Source organism: Maniola jurtina, chromosome 19, assembly GCF_905333055.1.
Source record: "Maniola jurtina chromosome 19, ilManJurt1.1, whole genome shotgun sequence".
In the NCBI taxonomy this organism is placed as follows: Eukaryota; Metazoa; Arthropoda; class Insecta; order Lepidoptera; family Nymphalidae; genus Maniola; species Maniola jurtina.
The window spans coordinates 3,821,493-3,835,955 of NC_060047.1; the positions used below are offsets into that span (position 1 = coordinate 3,821,493).

At 37.4% G+C, this 14,463-nt stretch overlaps 1 protein-coding gene and 1 long non-coding RNA gene across 2 annotated transcripts in view; one reads left to right on the forward strand and one right to left on the reverse strand.

The window, feature by feature from the left end:
* Positions 1 to 12,311, reverse strand: part of LOC123875091 — a 62,986-nt gene extending 50,675 nt beyond the window's left edge. Inside the window, exons 1-2 of the long non-coding RNA XR_006798068.1 lie at positions 12,299 to 12,311; positions 814 to 933 (exon numbers count right to left, since the gene is read on the reverse strand). This is a non-coding gene — a long non-coding RNA (uncharacterized LOC123875091). The remainder of the gene's footprint in view (positions 1 to 813; positions 934 to 12,298) is intronic.
* The window catches only part of LOC123875037 (protein pellino), an 89,842-nt gene extending 75,930 nt beyond the window's left edge, over positions 1 to 13,912 (forward strand). Inside the window, exons 4-10 of the mRNA XM_045920685.1 lie at positions 9,668 to 9,862; positions 10,311 to 10,490; positions 10,951 to 11,058; positions 11,204 to 11,360; positions 11,929 to 12,112; positions 12,881 to 13,034; positions 13,375 to 13,912. Coding sequence (XP_045776641.1) covers positions 9,668 to 9,862; positions 10,311 to 10,490; positions 10,951 to 11,058; positions 11,204 to 11,360; positions 11,929 to 12,112; positions 12,881 to 13,007 — 951 coding nt within the window. The 3' untranslated portion in view covers positions 13,008 to 13,034; positions 13,375 to 13,912. The remainder of the gene's footprint in view (positions 1 to 9,667; positions 9,863 to 10,310; positions 10,491 to 10,950; positions 11,059 to 11,203; positions 11,361 to 11,928; positions 12,113 to 12,880; positions 13,035 to 13,374) is intronic.
* Positions 13,913 to 14,463: the final 551 nt, after the last annotated feature.

Genomic DNA, 14,463 nt, shown 5'->3' on the forward strand with positions numbered 1-14,463 from the left:
CAGATTGTACTTACTTACCTGAAATAGAGTTGGTAAAAAAAGTTTTTGTACGTTAAGTTAGCCCTTGACTGCAATCTCACCTGGTGGTAAGTGATGACGCAGTTTGGGATCTGGAAGAGGTATGGCAGTTTTTATGGCAGTTTGGCACGCCTAAAGCCTCTCACCAGACCAGACCAGTGATTTAGACAAAATAGACATTATAATACTCCAAACCCCTGCGGGGAGTCGAACCCGGGATCTCCCACTAATAAGGCTTACCAATGCGCCGGGGAGCTATAAAACTATTGTTGAAGCTCAATCAATGCTTGGTTAGTGCTTGCAGTTTCACTTAAGAAAATAGTATTAGATTGCTACCAAATAATACCGATTGCTACCATCATAGTCTAGAAATATTTTAAGGATCCTAAATAAAATTTTGGCCGAGACATTTTCGGGTGACCTTAATATATCGCCCTCCATCTTTTATTTAAGGCAGCCATTAGGCTGCCGGATTATGGCGATGTAACGAGATATCGCTGGCACAAGACCGAAATATGATCTGAGATATAAATATTGCCTGTCGAAATTGACTTTTTGTTATTGTTGTACGAAGATCTTTAGTTAGATCAATGATAGATATGGATAATTTGGAAATATTAAGAGTAAGTAATTGTAATCAGACTTACTTATCTTCATAATACTTTTGCTGTCTCAAACACTATCTTTCACCGTCATCTCTACATAAAATCATAACCCTTCCTTTCGGCTTTGCCGTAGTCGGGTAAAAAATAGTCGATGATGATGACGATGATGACTTTTAGTCAAATCAGTGACTTATTATGATGTAGGCATCTGCTACGAAAGGATCTTTGAAAATTCAACCACTAAGGGAGTAAGATAGGGGTTTAAAAATTGTGTAGTCCACGCGGACGAAGCCGCGGGTTGAAGCTAGTACTGATATCTAATTTAAATACATCTCATTTCTTGCTATCTATAATAATATTGTCTGTGTCATTCGAGGAAGTCTTACTACCGTACTACTACGCACCTATTGTTGTATAATAAACACTATTATGCAATATGAATACTAATACACTTGCCCATTTACTACTTTGTAATCTAGCAGGTAGGTATGTCTACATGGAAGTAATAAAACAATTGATTGCGTACAGACTTAATTGTATCTGAATTTAATTATTATTATTAATAAATAATACTAATTAACTTGCAAGTGTGTAAATGTACATTTATTACATCCGGCTAATTTCACATTGCAATTTATTTTCTATAAGGCTTGCGTTGCTGCAATCACACCAAATAGTAGGTAAAGCGCACCTGAAGGTGTCCATTCACTGCTGTTTTCACTTGTAAGTTGTAACGATGAGCTACTGAGGTAAATTATATTGTTCAGGTCGGGAGAGTCCACAAAATCGTATTGGACTAATAATAATTAAAATCACTAAAATATAATTATAAGGGGTTTGAATATTTAGTATGGAACCTGGAGATTGTAGATAGGCTACAATAATATGTCCGTTTTCTTTTTTTTTTCAAAATAGCGAATATGCATTTTTATGCGCGTTGTTGTGGTGGCCTCCTATTCTTACCGCCTATTGTACAAATATCTTTTTTCTTAAAATTATATTTCTTTATATAAATTTATTTTTAACCATAAAGAATATTTTACTTTTACTCCACCAGCACAACTTTCATAGCTTATATCTCGGAAATGTGACGCTTTGGAAGATTTTGTCTCTAAAAATACTTGTTTGTATTGATGCCAGCTATTGATTAATACGGGTTTTATGCGTGGCCGCTGTTTTGGGAAAAAAAGTAAAATAGCGGATTACTAGGTAGGCCACAATCTTCAAAGCCCTTTCGGTTACGGTGCCGTTGCCACTGTGCCAATGGTATTTACCGTACCCATTGTAGTGGGTAACAAAGTGGCTGAAACAGAGTTCAATCGAATTTCTCACCATTAGCGTGTATAAGGTTTTAATCAAGGTTTGCTCACCTTGGAAGGTATTAAAGGTTAAGTCGGTTTACGCGCTAAATTAACCGTAACGAAGTGTTTGTTAATTCCTTCAAGTAAATTTACGAAATTATTACATTGAAAACCTAGGTAAAATAGGTAGAAAATGCGAGTGTATCTGTCTGTTACCTTTTCACGGTTCTACCGCTGAGCCAATTTTGATCATCCAAGATCAATCCGGGATTGGCATGTAGGATACTTTTAATTATGAAAGTAGACAGAGGTAGAATCATCCTACGGGATTTAAAAGTCTAAGTCCACTCGATTTGCCAATCCACATACCAAAGGATTGGCGCATGGCTAAATTTTTTATATTTTAATAAATTAGCTCTGGTTTGGTAGGAGGCGTTGACCGCGGTTTGTTACCATCCTACCAGCAACGAAGAAGCACCAAGCGATTTCGTATTCCAGTATGATTCTGTGTTACTTTATTAGGGACCTGAGTTGAATAAACTTCCATTTCCCTTACCCAGGTTATTTTGATTCCATTTTTTTTTTATTCGATACAAGTTAGCCCTTGACTACAATCGCACCTGGTGGTAAGTGATAATGCAGTCTAAGATGGAATGTTGTTTTCCTTAAATCCATACTCCTTTGGTTTCTACACGGCATCGTACCGGAACGCTAAATCGCTTGGCGGCACGGCTTTGCCGGTAGGGTGGTAACTAGCCACGGCCGAAGCCTGCCACCAGACGAAAACATTGTTATTAACAGTACAAGTAGTTAGTCCTATCGGAACACGAGGCGAATGACTGCGCAGTGTACAAAAACAGATCTCAGCGGGCCTGTGCCCTGGCTGTAACCAACCAAGCAGACAACCATGTTGCAAGTTCAGTTTGGACTAGGTACTTGTGTTGCGAGCACTGTAGAATCAGATGATGTAGATCGTAGTAAAAAATGAATGAATCTAATCTCGTTGGTGGCAAATTGGGTTAACCAAAAACGTTCATTTGCGACAATCTTTCATAGAGATAATAAAACAACATCTTTCAACATGGACGTCTTTCAACTAGGAAATGGTTAGGTTTTTTTTAATTTAGTCCTGTCAAATTAGTTTTATTTATATGAGACCGCAGAACGTTATTCACCTTTTTGTTCCGCTATTTCATAGGTCAACTTTTGTTTGTTTTGCCGGTATGGAATAAATGATTGGTAAAGCAAAAACATAATGTGGTTGCGACTGGTAGATCGGTAATCCCAGTGAAGTCACGCTAACCGTTGACATGCGAAGTTTGTGCGAACTACAATCTCGTCTTGGCAATGTAGAGACTAGAGACAGTTTTATTACACCACCGAGAGACGTGTTGGACGGGTGGATTAATATCTGGTAAAATTGAGACGAACAAGAAATGTTGGTAGTAATTGATGAGGAAAACAGAACCAATATTAACCAAAACCTTCTAGCACAGGATAAATACAAATATAATGCGTAAAAAAAGACTTCTTAGAAGATTTTAGTCCTTATTTTAAAGGTGAACCGTACTTTTGACATGAAAATTGTCCCGTAGAGTTAAAATGCCGCGTGAGAAGTCATTTTGTACGGACTATATTCTCTGTCTATTTCGCCCCTACTATCCTACATCAACGATTTCACCCATTCACCAATCTCCCATCGACTCGTAGTAAAATCACTACTAGGCAAATTAAGTGACTGCCTCAAAACTAAACATTGCGATTCAAGAGGCGGTTAAACATTCTTGAAAAGCCAGCGGGCTTTCTTCTGGTGCAGTAGCTGTTAACTGAAGGCGACAGTTAATAAAGGTGTCCCCGCTTGTTCTATATGCACTCAATATATATCTATAACAATATATATCAGGCTAAACTCTACTACCCATTTAGATTCCATAAATTTTTCGCGATAAATTGACTCTAAATACCTTAATGGAAAAGACATGGCTACGAACGATTGGCGAGTGCCTCGAAAAATAATGGCAGCCCTGTAATAATGTTACGCAAAGAAAAATAAAAAGATATTGGCTCAGATTTGGCTATTCCTTTGCATTGCGAAATAAACAAGAATGGAATCATTGATCCGAGAAAACGATTCCGAATCCATAATGCCTATTGATCGATTCAAAACATTCACGGGCAATTATGATTTATTTTCGCTCCAATTGTCCTTGGAGCCATTTGAAAATATTTCCGCCATTTAGTTTTTTTGATTAAACTTTTCGTGTTGTTTATTACTATTTATTTTGATCGACTTTGTTCGATTGATTGAATTTTGTGGGTTTTTTGAAATAATTGTATTTCCCGGCGTCAGTGAGAAACTTCCTAAATCGCTTTTGTTGGGAGAACCGACAATATTATTACATAGTTAAGGATCTACTGAGGAAACTATATTGGTAAATTGAACTGGACTCTTGGGACTGAAGATCGACAAGTTTTTGGTTGCTATTATAGTTTCTGTAGTTTAGTTTGCCTAGTTATAGTTTGTCTTCATTCGATTTTTTATGTGTTAAAGTTTTTGTGTCTAAAACAAACAAACATATTTAGTCAGACAGTATAGATATAGATAACATTGTCTATCATATATTCATATCGGTATCGTTACCTTGGGTCGAAAGTAATTATTGTTAAGGGTCTCTCCGTAATACTCAAACCACAATCAAACGGATCCTTGGGATACTGCGGTTTCTTGGGACTTGTCCCCACACGGTTTAACAGGCAAAAACTCCGTAATAAAAGGAGACCAATAAGCTTGGTAAATTCTGGGTCAAGCATAAACTAGCTGTCAATAAATAAAAATGGTTTATGGATACCGATGGATTGATATTATTAGCATGCAGCACTGAAGCAGTGGTGACGCACGCTTCACACCGCGGCGCCGCACGGCCTTATTCAACAACGGCATTGCGGCCCGGATCACGCTAATCTGCATTCTTATAATAGAATCTTACTTGAGACACCCTTTATTGTTCCGGGAAAATCTAAAGATACCCAATCTCCTTGTGGAGAGATCAAATTATGTGGGATTGTAGTCATTAAAATCTTCTAAGTTGCCGTACCAGACAGTTGTGTATGAGATCGACCAGATTGCAAGAATTTAACCACTAAAACTACTTTGTACTTATTCCCGTCTCATATCAGGCTTTTGGATCTCTAAGAAACTTTAGTGTCATAAGTGAAATTTTCTTTTTTGTTTTTACCTACATACTGGGTCGTCATGCTGGTGACGAAGAGTCACTTTAGAAAAGATTCCATTTTTCTAAGCGAAAACAGTCTCTTTACTTACTTAGATAGCTTTACTTTCCATATTTTATTTACAGGCTTACTGGCCTATTTAGGAAAATTCACCTAAAGTACTTAACAGTTTCAGATAAGCCCACATACTTGCTGACTGAGGAATTTTCAAAATTAGATTTATTTTTAAATCATAAAATATGTAGAGGTTTTTATGAAAAATACTTTCATGGCAATCACTCGAAAAGTTCTAAGAAGGTATAATCCTAAACTGGTTATAGTTTTTCATCTAATCGTCTATTTGTTCTGCGTGACAAAGTGAACTACTACGACGTATATATCGCCAGACAATGAAATGTCCTAAATACATTATCATGAACAGGAGTCGCTGGATTTATCAAACAGTGAACCTTTTCTTTGTGACGCAAACACATGACATGTTTGGATATTGTCTTTGAAAAATGGAGGCATAGCGTGTTTTCATGAATAACTTTGAATTTTTAGCGTTGCCGCCAGGATATGACCTACATTAGTGTTTCTTTGTACGACGTTTTTCATCTTTTATACGGTGTTGAAGTCTTATGTTTCCTTGGTTGGGCACTGTACATTCTCAGTGCTTTGAAATGCCAAAAGGCCTTCAACTTTGACCTTACTTACCTACTCGTCTTTTGGAACCTCTAAATCTTCGCCTTAAACATGCCATACCCTTATCACTTACAGGTTCGTGATTTTCATCTTTGAAGGGTTATTTTTAGGTTTAAGATTTAAGAGCTTATAAATAAGGGAAAATGTTTCTCAAGAACATGGCTTATAATGTGAGATATGAACATTTATTTTCATAAATGCGTGATGTCTTACCAGAAATTCTTATATTAAAACGAGGTCCGGAGTGCATTATCCGGAGTGCATCAAATTATCATTATTTGATTGCTGAGATCGCGTTCAGGTCAAAATAATAAAAATTATCGTTCAATTAAGAAAATGTGTTGGTATGACGCTCGTTCCGGGAAGGTTGGGAACAGGTCAAGAGGCGCTAATTTGAAAACCCCGATAAACATTTCCTTTTTCTGCCTTTTGGGGGGTAGATCTTGAGATCCGGGGTCAGGAGCTCGAGCGCTTCTTGATGAGCACTTAGCCAATCCTTCGCCAAAGAATGAATTTGTTCATCCGAAGGGACAATGCTGCCAGCATTCAGAAAATAAAAATACAGTGTAGAATATTTAGTGCACTTGGTATTATAAATTTATGACCTCTGAAACAGTGAGCGCTCCAATTTGGCTACCAATCAAGAAAGCTCGAAAGTTTATTTTGGTAGTCTTGATTGTTGAAGGATTTATTTTTAGCACACTATTGTGTTTCTGATCATAGAATTCAGAAATTATTTTTCACCCTTTGTTTGGTAATCTTCCTGATGTACCTACCTACTTAATTGTCGAAGTTGCGATCATCTTATTGGATTGGCTGAATTTATGGTGTTGTTGGTACAATTGCATTTTAGCCAATAACAGTAAAGTCTGAGCTAATCATTAATTACTAATGATTAAGATCGTCCCGCTGGAGCTGTCAAACTTTGCTGCTAATCTTTTCCTAGTTTGTTGATCTTCGCATTAATCGCATCTAAAGGCTACACTGAATATACTCATACACAAAGACACCTCACAAAGCTTTTCCTAACTTCCTTGTATATTTTACGTCAATGATTTTGATTGTTTCACACATTAACAATAAGTGAGAGCTTTGCCGTCGTAAATGATATGGTGGCCTTTAGGATAGCTGGCGCGTTACGGCCGTGTCTTGAAGGCGGCATTGCGAGGTTACCGGTTCTTTATACCTACCTTACTGCTGTTGCTAGTAAGGACAATAGCTGTACTGATTAGTGATTGTGTTTCAGAAGTAAAAATAGGTGTGGTATGTAATACATATACACTTGAAGACCAAAGTCTACGAACAGTGTGTTGCCAACGCTATACGTATGGCCAACGATATAGATTCTAAACCAATAACTTAAACTGAGATCTATAGTGCGTTGGTACTTTGATGTTGCTGGTCTTTATATTTCAAGAGTTAAAAGGAGACAAAGTACTTTTAAGATGAATCTATCTCGTTTCAATTAAAAATTTAAGTCTGAGCGAATTCAAAGTATGCTCTGTCCTCAGTAATGGTGATCACTATGCTCGGTCATCGTGATCTGAACTAGCTGAAGCGAGATATTATGTACGTTTGAAAGCCAAATTGTATCATTTTGAAAGCACTATACAAAATTGACTTCAGTTTCCCGAATGGAGCTGCTCAGTATAACTAATTCAATCCCTTCAGCAAAATTATTGTAAACATTGGCTGATACTTTCAAAACATTTTTAGCAAGAGTACCTATTAGAAATTAAGCTAATAAAAATAATATGTTCGCATCTAACCCACATTTTGTTATAGAAGGGCAGGATAAAAATATTTATTGACTAGCTGATGCCCGCAGCTTCGCCCGCGTGGATTGGTCAGATCCCCTGCAGCATCAGGATTGAGGAGTTGGACTCCAATTTTTTTATGAAACAATGTCGCAAAGTTCCTCTATCGATTAAAAAAGAAATGACGCAAATCGGTTCAGAAATGTCGGAGATTTCGGTGTACATAGGTAGAAAAACACAACTCCCTTTTTGAAAGTCGGTTAAAAAAGTAGCCTATGTTACTCCCTGGTCAATTTTCTACTTGTCTGTGAAAATCCCGTCAAAATCGGTTTAGCCGTTCCCAAGATTAGCCTTTTCAAACAGACAGACAGACAGACAGACAGACAGACAAAAATTTTAAAAACGTGTGATTCAGTTATAGTATCGTTCAAATAACCATATGACCTTAATATGCGGTAGTTATTTCAAAATTACAGACAGACACTCCAATTTTATTTATTAGTATAGATTTTTCTACATATTCATCTACTGTTTAGCAAATTGTGTAACCAGATTCCACTAGCGGCAATGAAATGGGCAAAGAAAACTTGACATCATATTATTTCCCATGAAATAGTACCTATAACTAAATGAAAAATAAATAATTAACAAAAAGATTAAAGAAAAGATAGCTGGAACATTTCCTCAATAAGCTAATATTTCCTCCCAAGATTAAAAATATAACCGGATAACGTGTTACATCATAACTGTTCTGCTGAATGCACTTATCGCTCTGATTACTTGGAAAGGGTGAGACAAGAGTGACCTTGAAAGTGAGGCTAGTGCTTACAATTTTTACTGAAGAGCTTTGGAACGTGCTGAGTTACGTAACGAAGTTGTAAGCAAAGCTACACGGGTTTTTAATACACGTGGAGCGGTACATTATTGTTTTTAAATTTAACCATGAATAATCCTATATGTTAGCTACTATATATTTTTTTAAATAGTCTGTCAATATATCAAATCTGAATAACAGCTGTTTAGCTATATTTACTTGCGGTTGAAATTATTATAAATTCGCACACTGCAGATCTGTGCACGGTAGTAAAGTTAAATTAAGAACTCATAACATCTGAAACTAAGAAGACAGAATTCCTCACAAAATAGTAGGTTTCCTTATAATCCTTTTCACCAAGGTTTAATAAAATACCTAAATTGCTTAATATTGTCGTCGCTAGATTAAGACTTTATTATCTCATAACGGTAAAAGAGAATTCAATCTGATATACCGCTGAAAATTTCAAAGTTTACATTTCCGTTTGAAGTATAATATCGGAGTTACGAACAATCAATTTGAAGCGAAGCTGTAAATAAATAACTTTATCGTTTCTAAACGTAATCTCTTTAACTTTCACAACAAAATTTTCCCTTTCCTACCGTGATAATAATTTGTTATTTGAGTAAACGATATTTTACAAAGTGAGCCTACTGCCAACTTTGATATCCGCAAGGCGAGAAATTTCGTATTACAGCGTAATTCGCTCCAAGCGAGCCGAAAGCCGAGGGAGGGTTCTTTTAATAGCTGTCGCTTTATTGGATTTCCAATAAACTTCATTCAAAGTCAAAGTATGTACATTCGACCTCATAAAATCTAGTCAACTATAAAAATATTATGTGCGTCCGTCCGTGTGTATTTTGCCTCGTTCTAAGTTTCTAACTAATTCGTATCTTATCGAAGACTCGGGACACTTGATTTGGTAACTTGTAGTACTTATTCTACGCGCTTATTCCTTTTGGATATAATTTTTATGATTGACTCTGCGGCGTGGTGATCATCATCAGAGTGAGCTATTCACCGTCTTTCCGACAGAGAACTACTACTAGGTTTAACGATTTAGTATTTCGATATTATTCCAGAGGGATTTATTTATTGATCAACACCTAAAGAGTTATTAAAAAAACGATTTTCACTTTCTACGCAAACTTGTCATCTTGTCATTAAAAAGAATTCTGCTAGATGATCTCCAGAATTATGCACATATGCTGGATGATGAAGACGGTAGTATTTACGTGGTTCTTTCTTTGTCCACAGATCGGTAGATCATCAGAATCTCCAATCGACTTCGTAGTGATGGACACAGTGGCCGGAGACAAGAGCGGCGACACAAAAGTGCTGCAGAGCACGATATCGCGGTTCGCGTGCAGGATCCTCGCGGACCGGACCGATGTCAATAACTGCCGCATCTACGCAGCTGGCTTCGACTCCTCTAGAAACATATTTCTTGGTGTATGTAGTAGATTATTGAGTTGTTCCTCTCAACCATCTGTAATCATTAGTCTCAACTCTCAAGCCTTGAAAACCCTTTATTGTTCTCCTCCATTTATTTCGGTATTTCGACTGAGTTCTTTAAAACCAAATTTTTAAGGTCTAGTTTCGAACATTCAAACCATTATTTTTCTCTCCCTATTCTAATTCTTTTTCGTTTCGACTAAGTTCGTAACACCAGTTTGGTAAACCCCATCGTTCTGAAGTCTAATGGACACACCATCCATCCATAATTTATTGTAAGCTTGGGACTCCTTCTGTTAGAGTGGTCATCTGCTTAAAGTTGATTATGTTGATGACCCAGTATGTCATCGGGAAATATCAGTGTATTAAAATTGAAATTAAACTCCTGCATTGTCTATGATCAAATTGAGACTTTAACTGATTGCTTTTGTTCTCTTTATTTTAGGAGAAAGCGACAAAATGGACAGAGAACCACGAAATAGATGGGTTAACGACAAACGGTGTACTGATCATGCACCCACGCGGTGACTTCTGCGGCGGAAGCGCCACCTGTGGGCCGTGGCGTGAGACTTCGGTTGGCGGAGCGGTCTTCTCTTTGCGGGAGAGCCGGTCGGCACAACAAAAGGTAGTTAATTTTTACTACAAATGTCCACAGTCCCACATATTACCTGTTGATTCATTGGGCAGAAACAAAAAGGTAATAAAAAAAGATATAAAGAAAAAGACTCCCAACCTTCTGAATTCTGAAGTTTTTTAAGCAGAATGGTGATTGTTATCACAACGCGAATGGTTGGTTTTCAGTTGAATGATTCACTGAGGCTGAGATCTACAGAGCGTACTTTGACTTTGCTCAAACTTAAGACACTGTTAAAACGAGACAGCGCTATATCACTAACATAAATCTGTCTCGTTTTAACTGATGCTTAAGTCTAAGTCTTAAAGTGCGCTCTATCGATCTCAGGTTATAGTATCTAGCGCACACATATCTCAGACTCAAGTTGAGAATTTGCATAAGAAATAGTTTCATAATGTTTTCGAGTAATTTAAAAGCTTTCGTTATCAAAGGTTTAACAACATGTTTTCAGGGTCTGCCATGTCAAGCAGAGACCAATGTTCTTAGAGATGGAACAATGATAGACTTATGTGGAGCCACACTTCTATGGAGAAGCGCTGAGGGACTTAAAAATTCACCGGTAGGTTTACAGCTAAATTTTTTTTTTTCCTTTCCAATAAGTCCATCTGCGATCGGCCCTCCGGCCATAATCAGATTTGGGGACTAAATTATAAGTAAACTTTTTGGGCATCGATTAGGATTAAAATAAACGGTTGATTTTGTAGACGAAGCGTGACCTAGAAGCTCTGGTAGACGAACTAAACGCGGGGCGGCCGCAATGCCCCGTTGGACTCAACACATTGGTGATTCCTCGCAAGCTGTCCTCGGCACATCAGGACTTAAATCAGCCTTATGTGTATCTCAACTGTGGACATGTGCAAGGTTAGTTGACGATTTCGTTTTTATTTGAAGAATGTTGCAGTCGATAAGAATTGCATTACAGGCATAACTTAACTGAATAGGTTTCTGCGGTCGTGGAGCGGTGCGGGAGGGGTGTGGTTGTTATCTCCTTACCTAGTAAAGCAAATTCGAGTTTTAGCTTAGTCATTTTTTTAACTTTTGCTTTAAAATATTGCAGTCTTGACATTTAGTATTAGCTTCTATGTCTGACATGCTTTCTTTACTTTATGGACTGTCCATTTTGAATGGCCAGAACATCCTTAAAAATAAAGATAGTTTTTACGTCAGATAGCTTCTATTTTGACCGGGTGCGTCTTCTTGAATCTTGATTCTTAAGCATTTAAAAATGGTTTGTGAACCAACCATAAATACCCGATAGTAATACACGTAGTTGACGACAATTATGTTGCATTTTTTGTAAGTTATTCACCAACCCCCAGTCCATCAATTAGGTAGGTAACATGGAGTGTACATGTACCTATGCAAGCTGTCTTATATTTTCAACCTAGATTTGCTTTTATACTTGTTAAAAAAAAATTGGTATTTTTAGGGGAACACTCATGGGGAGCAGCAGAGGGCAGTGAAACAGGCGTGCGTCGGTGTCCTATGTGCCTCACAGCGGGCTCCGTGGTGCGCGTGTGCATGGGCATCGAGCCCGCCTTCTACGTGGACTCAGGCCCACCCACCTACGCCTTCAACCCGTGCGGACACATGGCCTCAGAGCGGACTGTCAAGTGAGTGCTACTTAACTTTGTCATTCCTTCACTTGCACAACTCCTTCCAATAAAGAAACTAATCGAAAATGCTGTCGTTCATCATTCTCTCACTTGCACACTATGTTACACACTATATATGTTTTGTGTGTGAGTGAGACGAAATGATTAGCGCCGCTTAAGTTTAATTCGTTTGTTTATTGGTACTAATTATACATGTCTTCACATCATCCCATCACATCTGATCAGAAAATATCAGTACTAAGCTGAATATTGATAGGGAAATAGCTTCTGCTCAACTTATGTCTACAATCAAATATTGATACTTTTCGCGTTAATCGTTCTTTGTCGGCAAAAAAGGCGTATGAGGAACTCAAAAGTTGTCTATAAAGAAGCTGCATAGGAGTCAGCCAATTTTCCTAAATTACATCAACTATTAAACTCTTGTTCACTTTGAAAGAAAGAAAATTAATTTGCAATCTTGTGCAATAAAACGAGTAGACAATAAGTACAACAAAACAAACTAACAAAACTTTGAATGAGTAAACAACAAGTATAAACAAACTTAGTTTAGTAATTGTTTAGTAGTAGTTTTTAATAAGTACTTAGTAATTACTTCTTGCACCCACATGGCACAAGATGAAAAGGCCCCCCTCAGCATTAATGCAGCAGGTTTTAAAAATAAAACCTGAGCGCTGGTATTCTGCCGGGACCAAGAGGAGTGACGCGCAGGGCTTTGCGAATTGAAATGCTGATATCTAATATAATTTTTTTGCCTTCACTCTTCAGATATTGGGCGACGGTAGACATACCGCACGGCACAAATGGTTTCCACGCGATCTGTCCATTCTGCGCGTCCCCGCTGCAGGGCACGCCGGGCTACGTGCGCCTCATCTTTCAGGACAACCTTGACTGAATCTCGCGCTCTCGCTCGCACGCACAGGTACGTCCCAACGAGTGAGGGAGATAGGAGATACGAAGTTGGACTAGGCTGTTTTGTATCTGCTAAATTGATACTTTGCCACAGAATGTGACATAGCTTCTACTGAATCCTGCGCTCTCGCTAGCACGCTTAGAACGTAGCTATTGGGCCAGCCTGCTTTTGGGCCACTTGAATTGATACTTGTGATCATGTCTTTCAAGACAAAACCCTCGACTGATTCTAATGCTCTCGCTCGCACGCGCTCCTATCGAGTGAAAGAGACGGAAGATTTAATTTTTTTTTAATCTAATAACATAAAACTGATTTTACTCTGCTTACTCAGACTTTTTTTTCTCACCAGGTACTCTAGCTGACGTGTGCGGTAGGTGTAAAAGAGACAACAAGTGATATAAGAAATACATTGACGTCGACATGTAGGCAGTAAATGCTAAAGACTTTGTTACGCTTTATATGACACGGTTAAAATAAATAATCGTGAACTAGGATCCCCTCCCTTCTATGCATCATCAAATCAAATCTACGTAATTAAATACAAAATTCCAGTTAAAAGCTTTATGGGATCATGTTCATTGACCTTAATAAGTACAGATAGTTTTTTTTGTAACGGCAGAAATTCATAATCAATCTATCTGTTATCTGACGATACGTTACAAAGCAACATTGATATTTGTCATAAATTTATACGACCTTTTTAACAAATAACAACGTTGCTAAGTAACTTATCGACAGATTACAGACATATTGATTACTATACGCTATCCGCGAAATGACGTTTAGTATAGCGCTCTCTCTGTTACGTTATCCCATACAAATAATAGAGCAAAAAATTTCAGTGGGCGTAAACCATTTCGAGACACCAACCAATCACAAACACGTTTTCAAAAAACATTCGAAATTCAATTTAAAAATGTTTTCAAAAACATTTTTAATTCAATTCGAAAACATAGTTTCGTTTGTGTTTGGTTGGTGTAATTTCGTTTGTGATTGGTTAATGACTCAAAATGGTTAGCGCCCACTGAGACTTTTGGCTATATCATTTGTATGGGATTACGTAACAGAGAGAGCGCTATACGAACTTCATTCCGTGGATAGAGTATAATATCAACCGAAGGTTTTTCGAAAAAGGAAATGTCTTTACTCAAAAGTGAGGGGATAAAATACAATTTAAATATTATTAAGAGGGCTCTCTCCGTCACTCGTTTCATACAATCGTAGTTCCAATTTCATTTGAATATTAAGCAACCTATATCCATGAAATTTTGCAGACATATTCTAGAAACTAATGTCTGTGGTTTTCCAGATTTCTGTTAAAATATTCGGTTTCAAAGTTACGCGGTCTTAAAAATTTTCATACAAATCTTGGAGCCCCTGTAATTTTAAAACTACATATTTTTAGAAAAATCTAAAATACCACAGACACAGATATTAG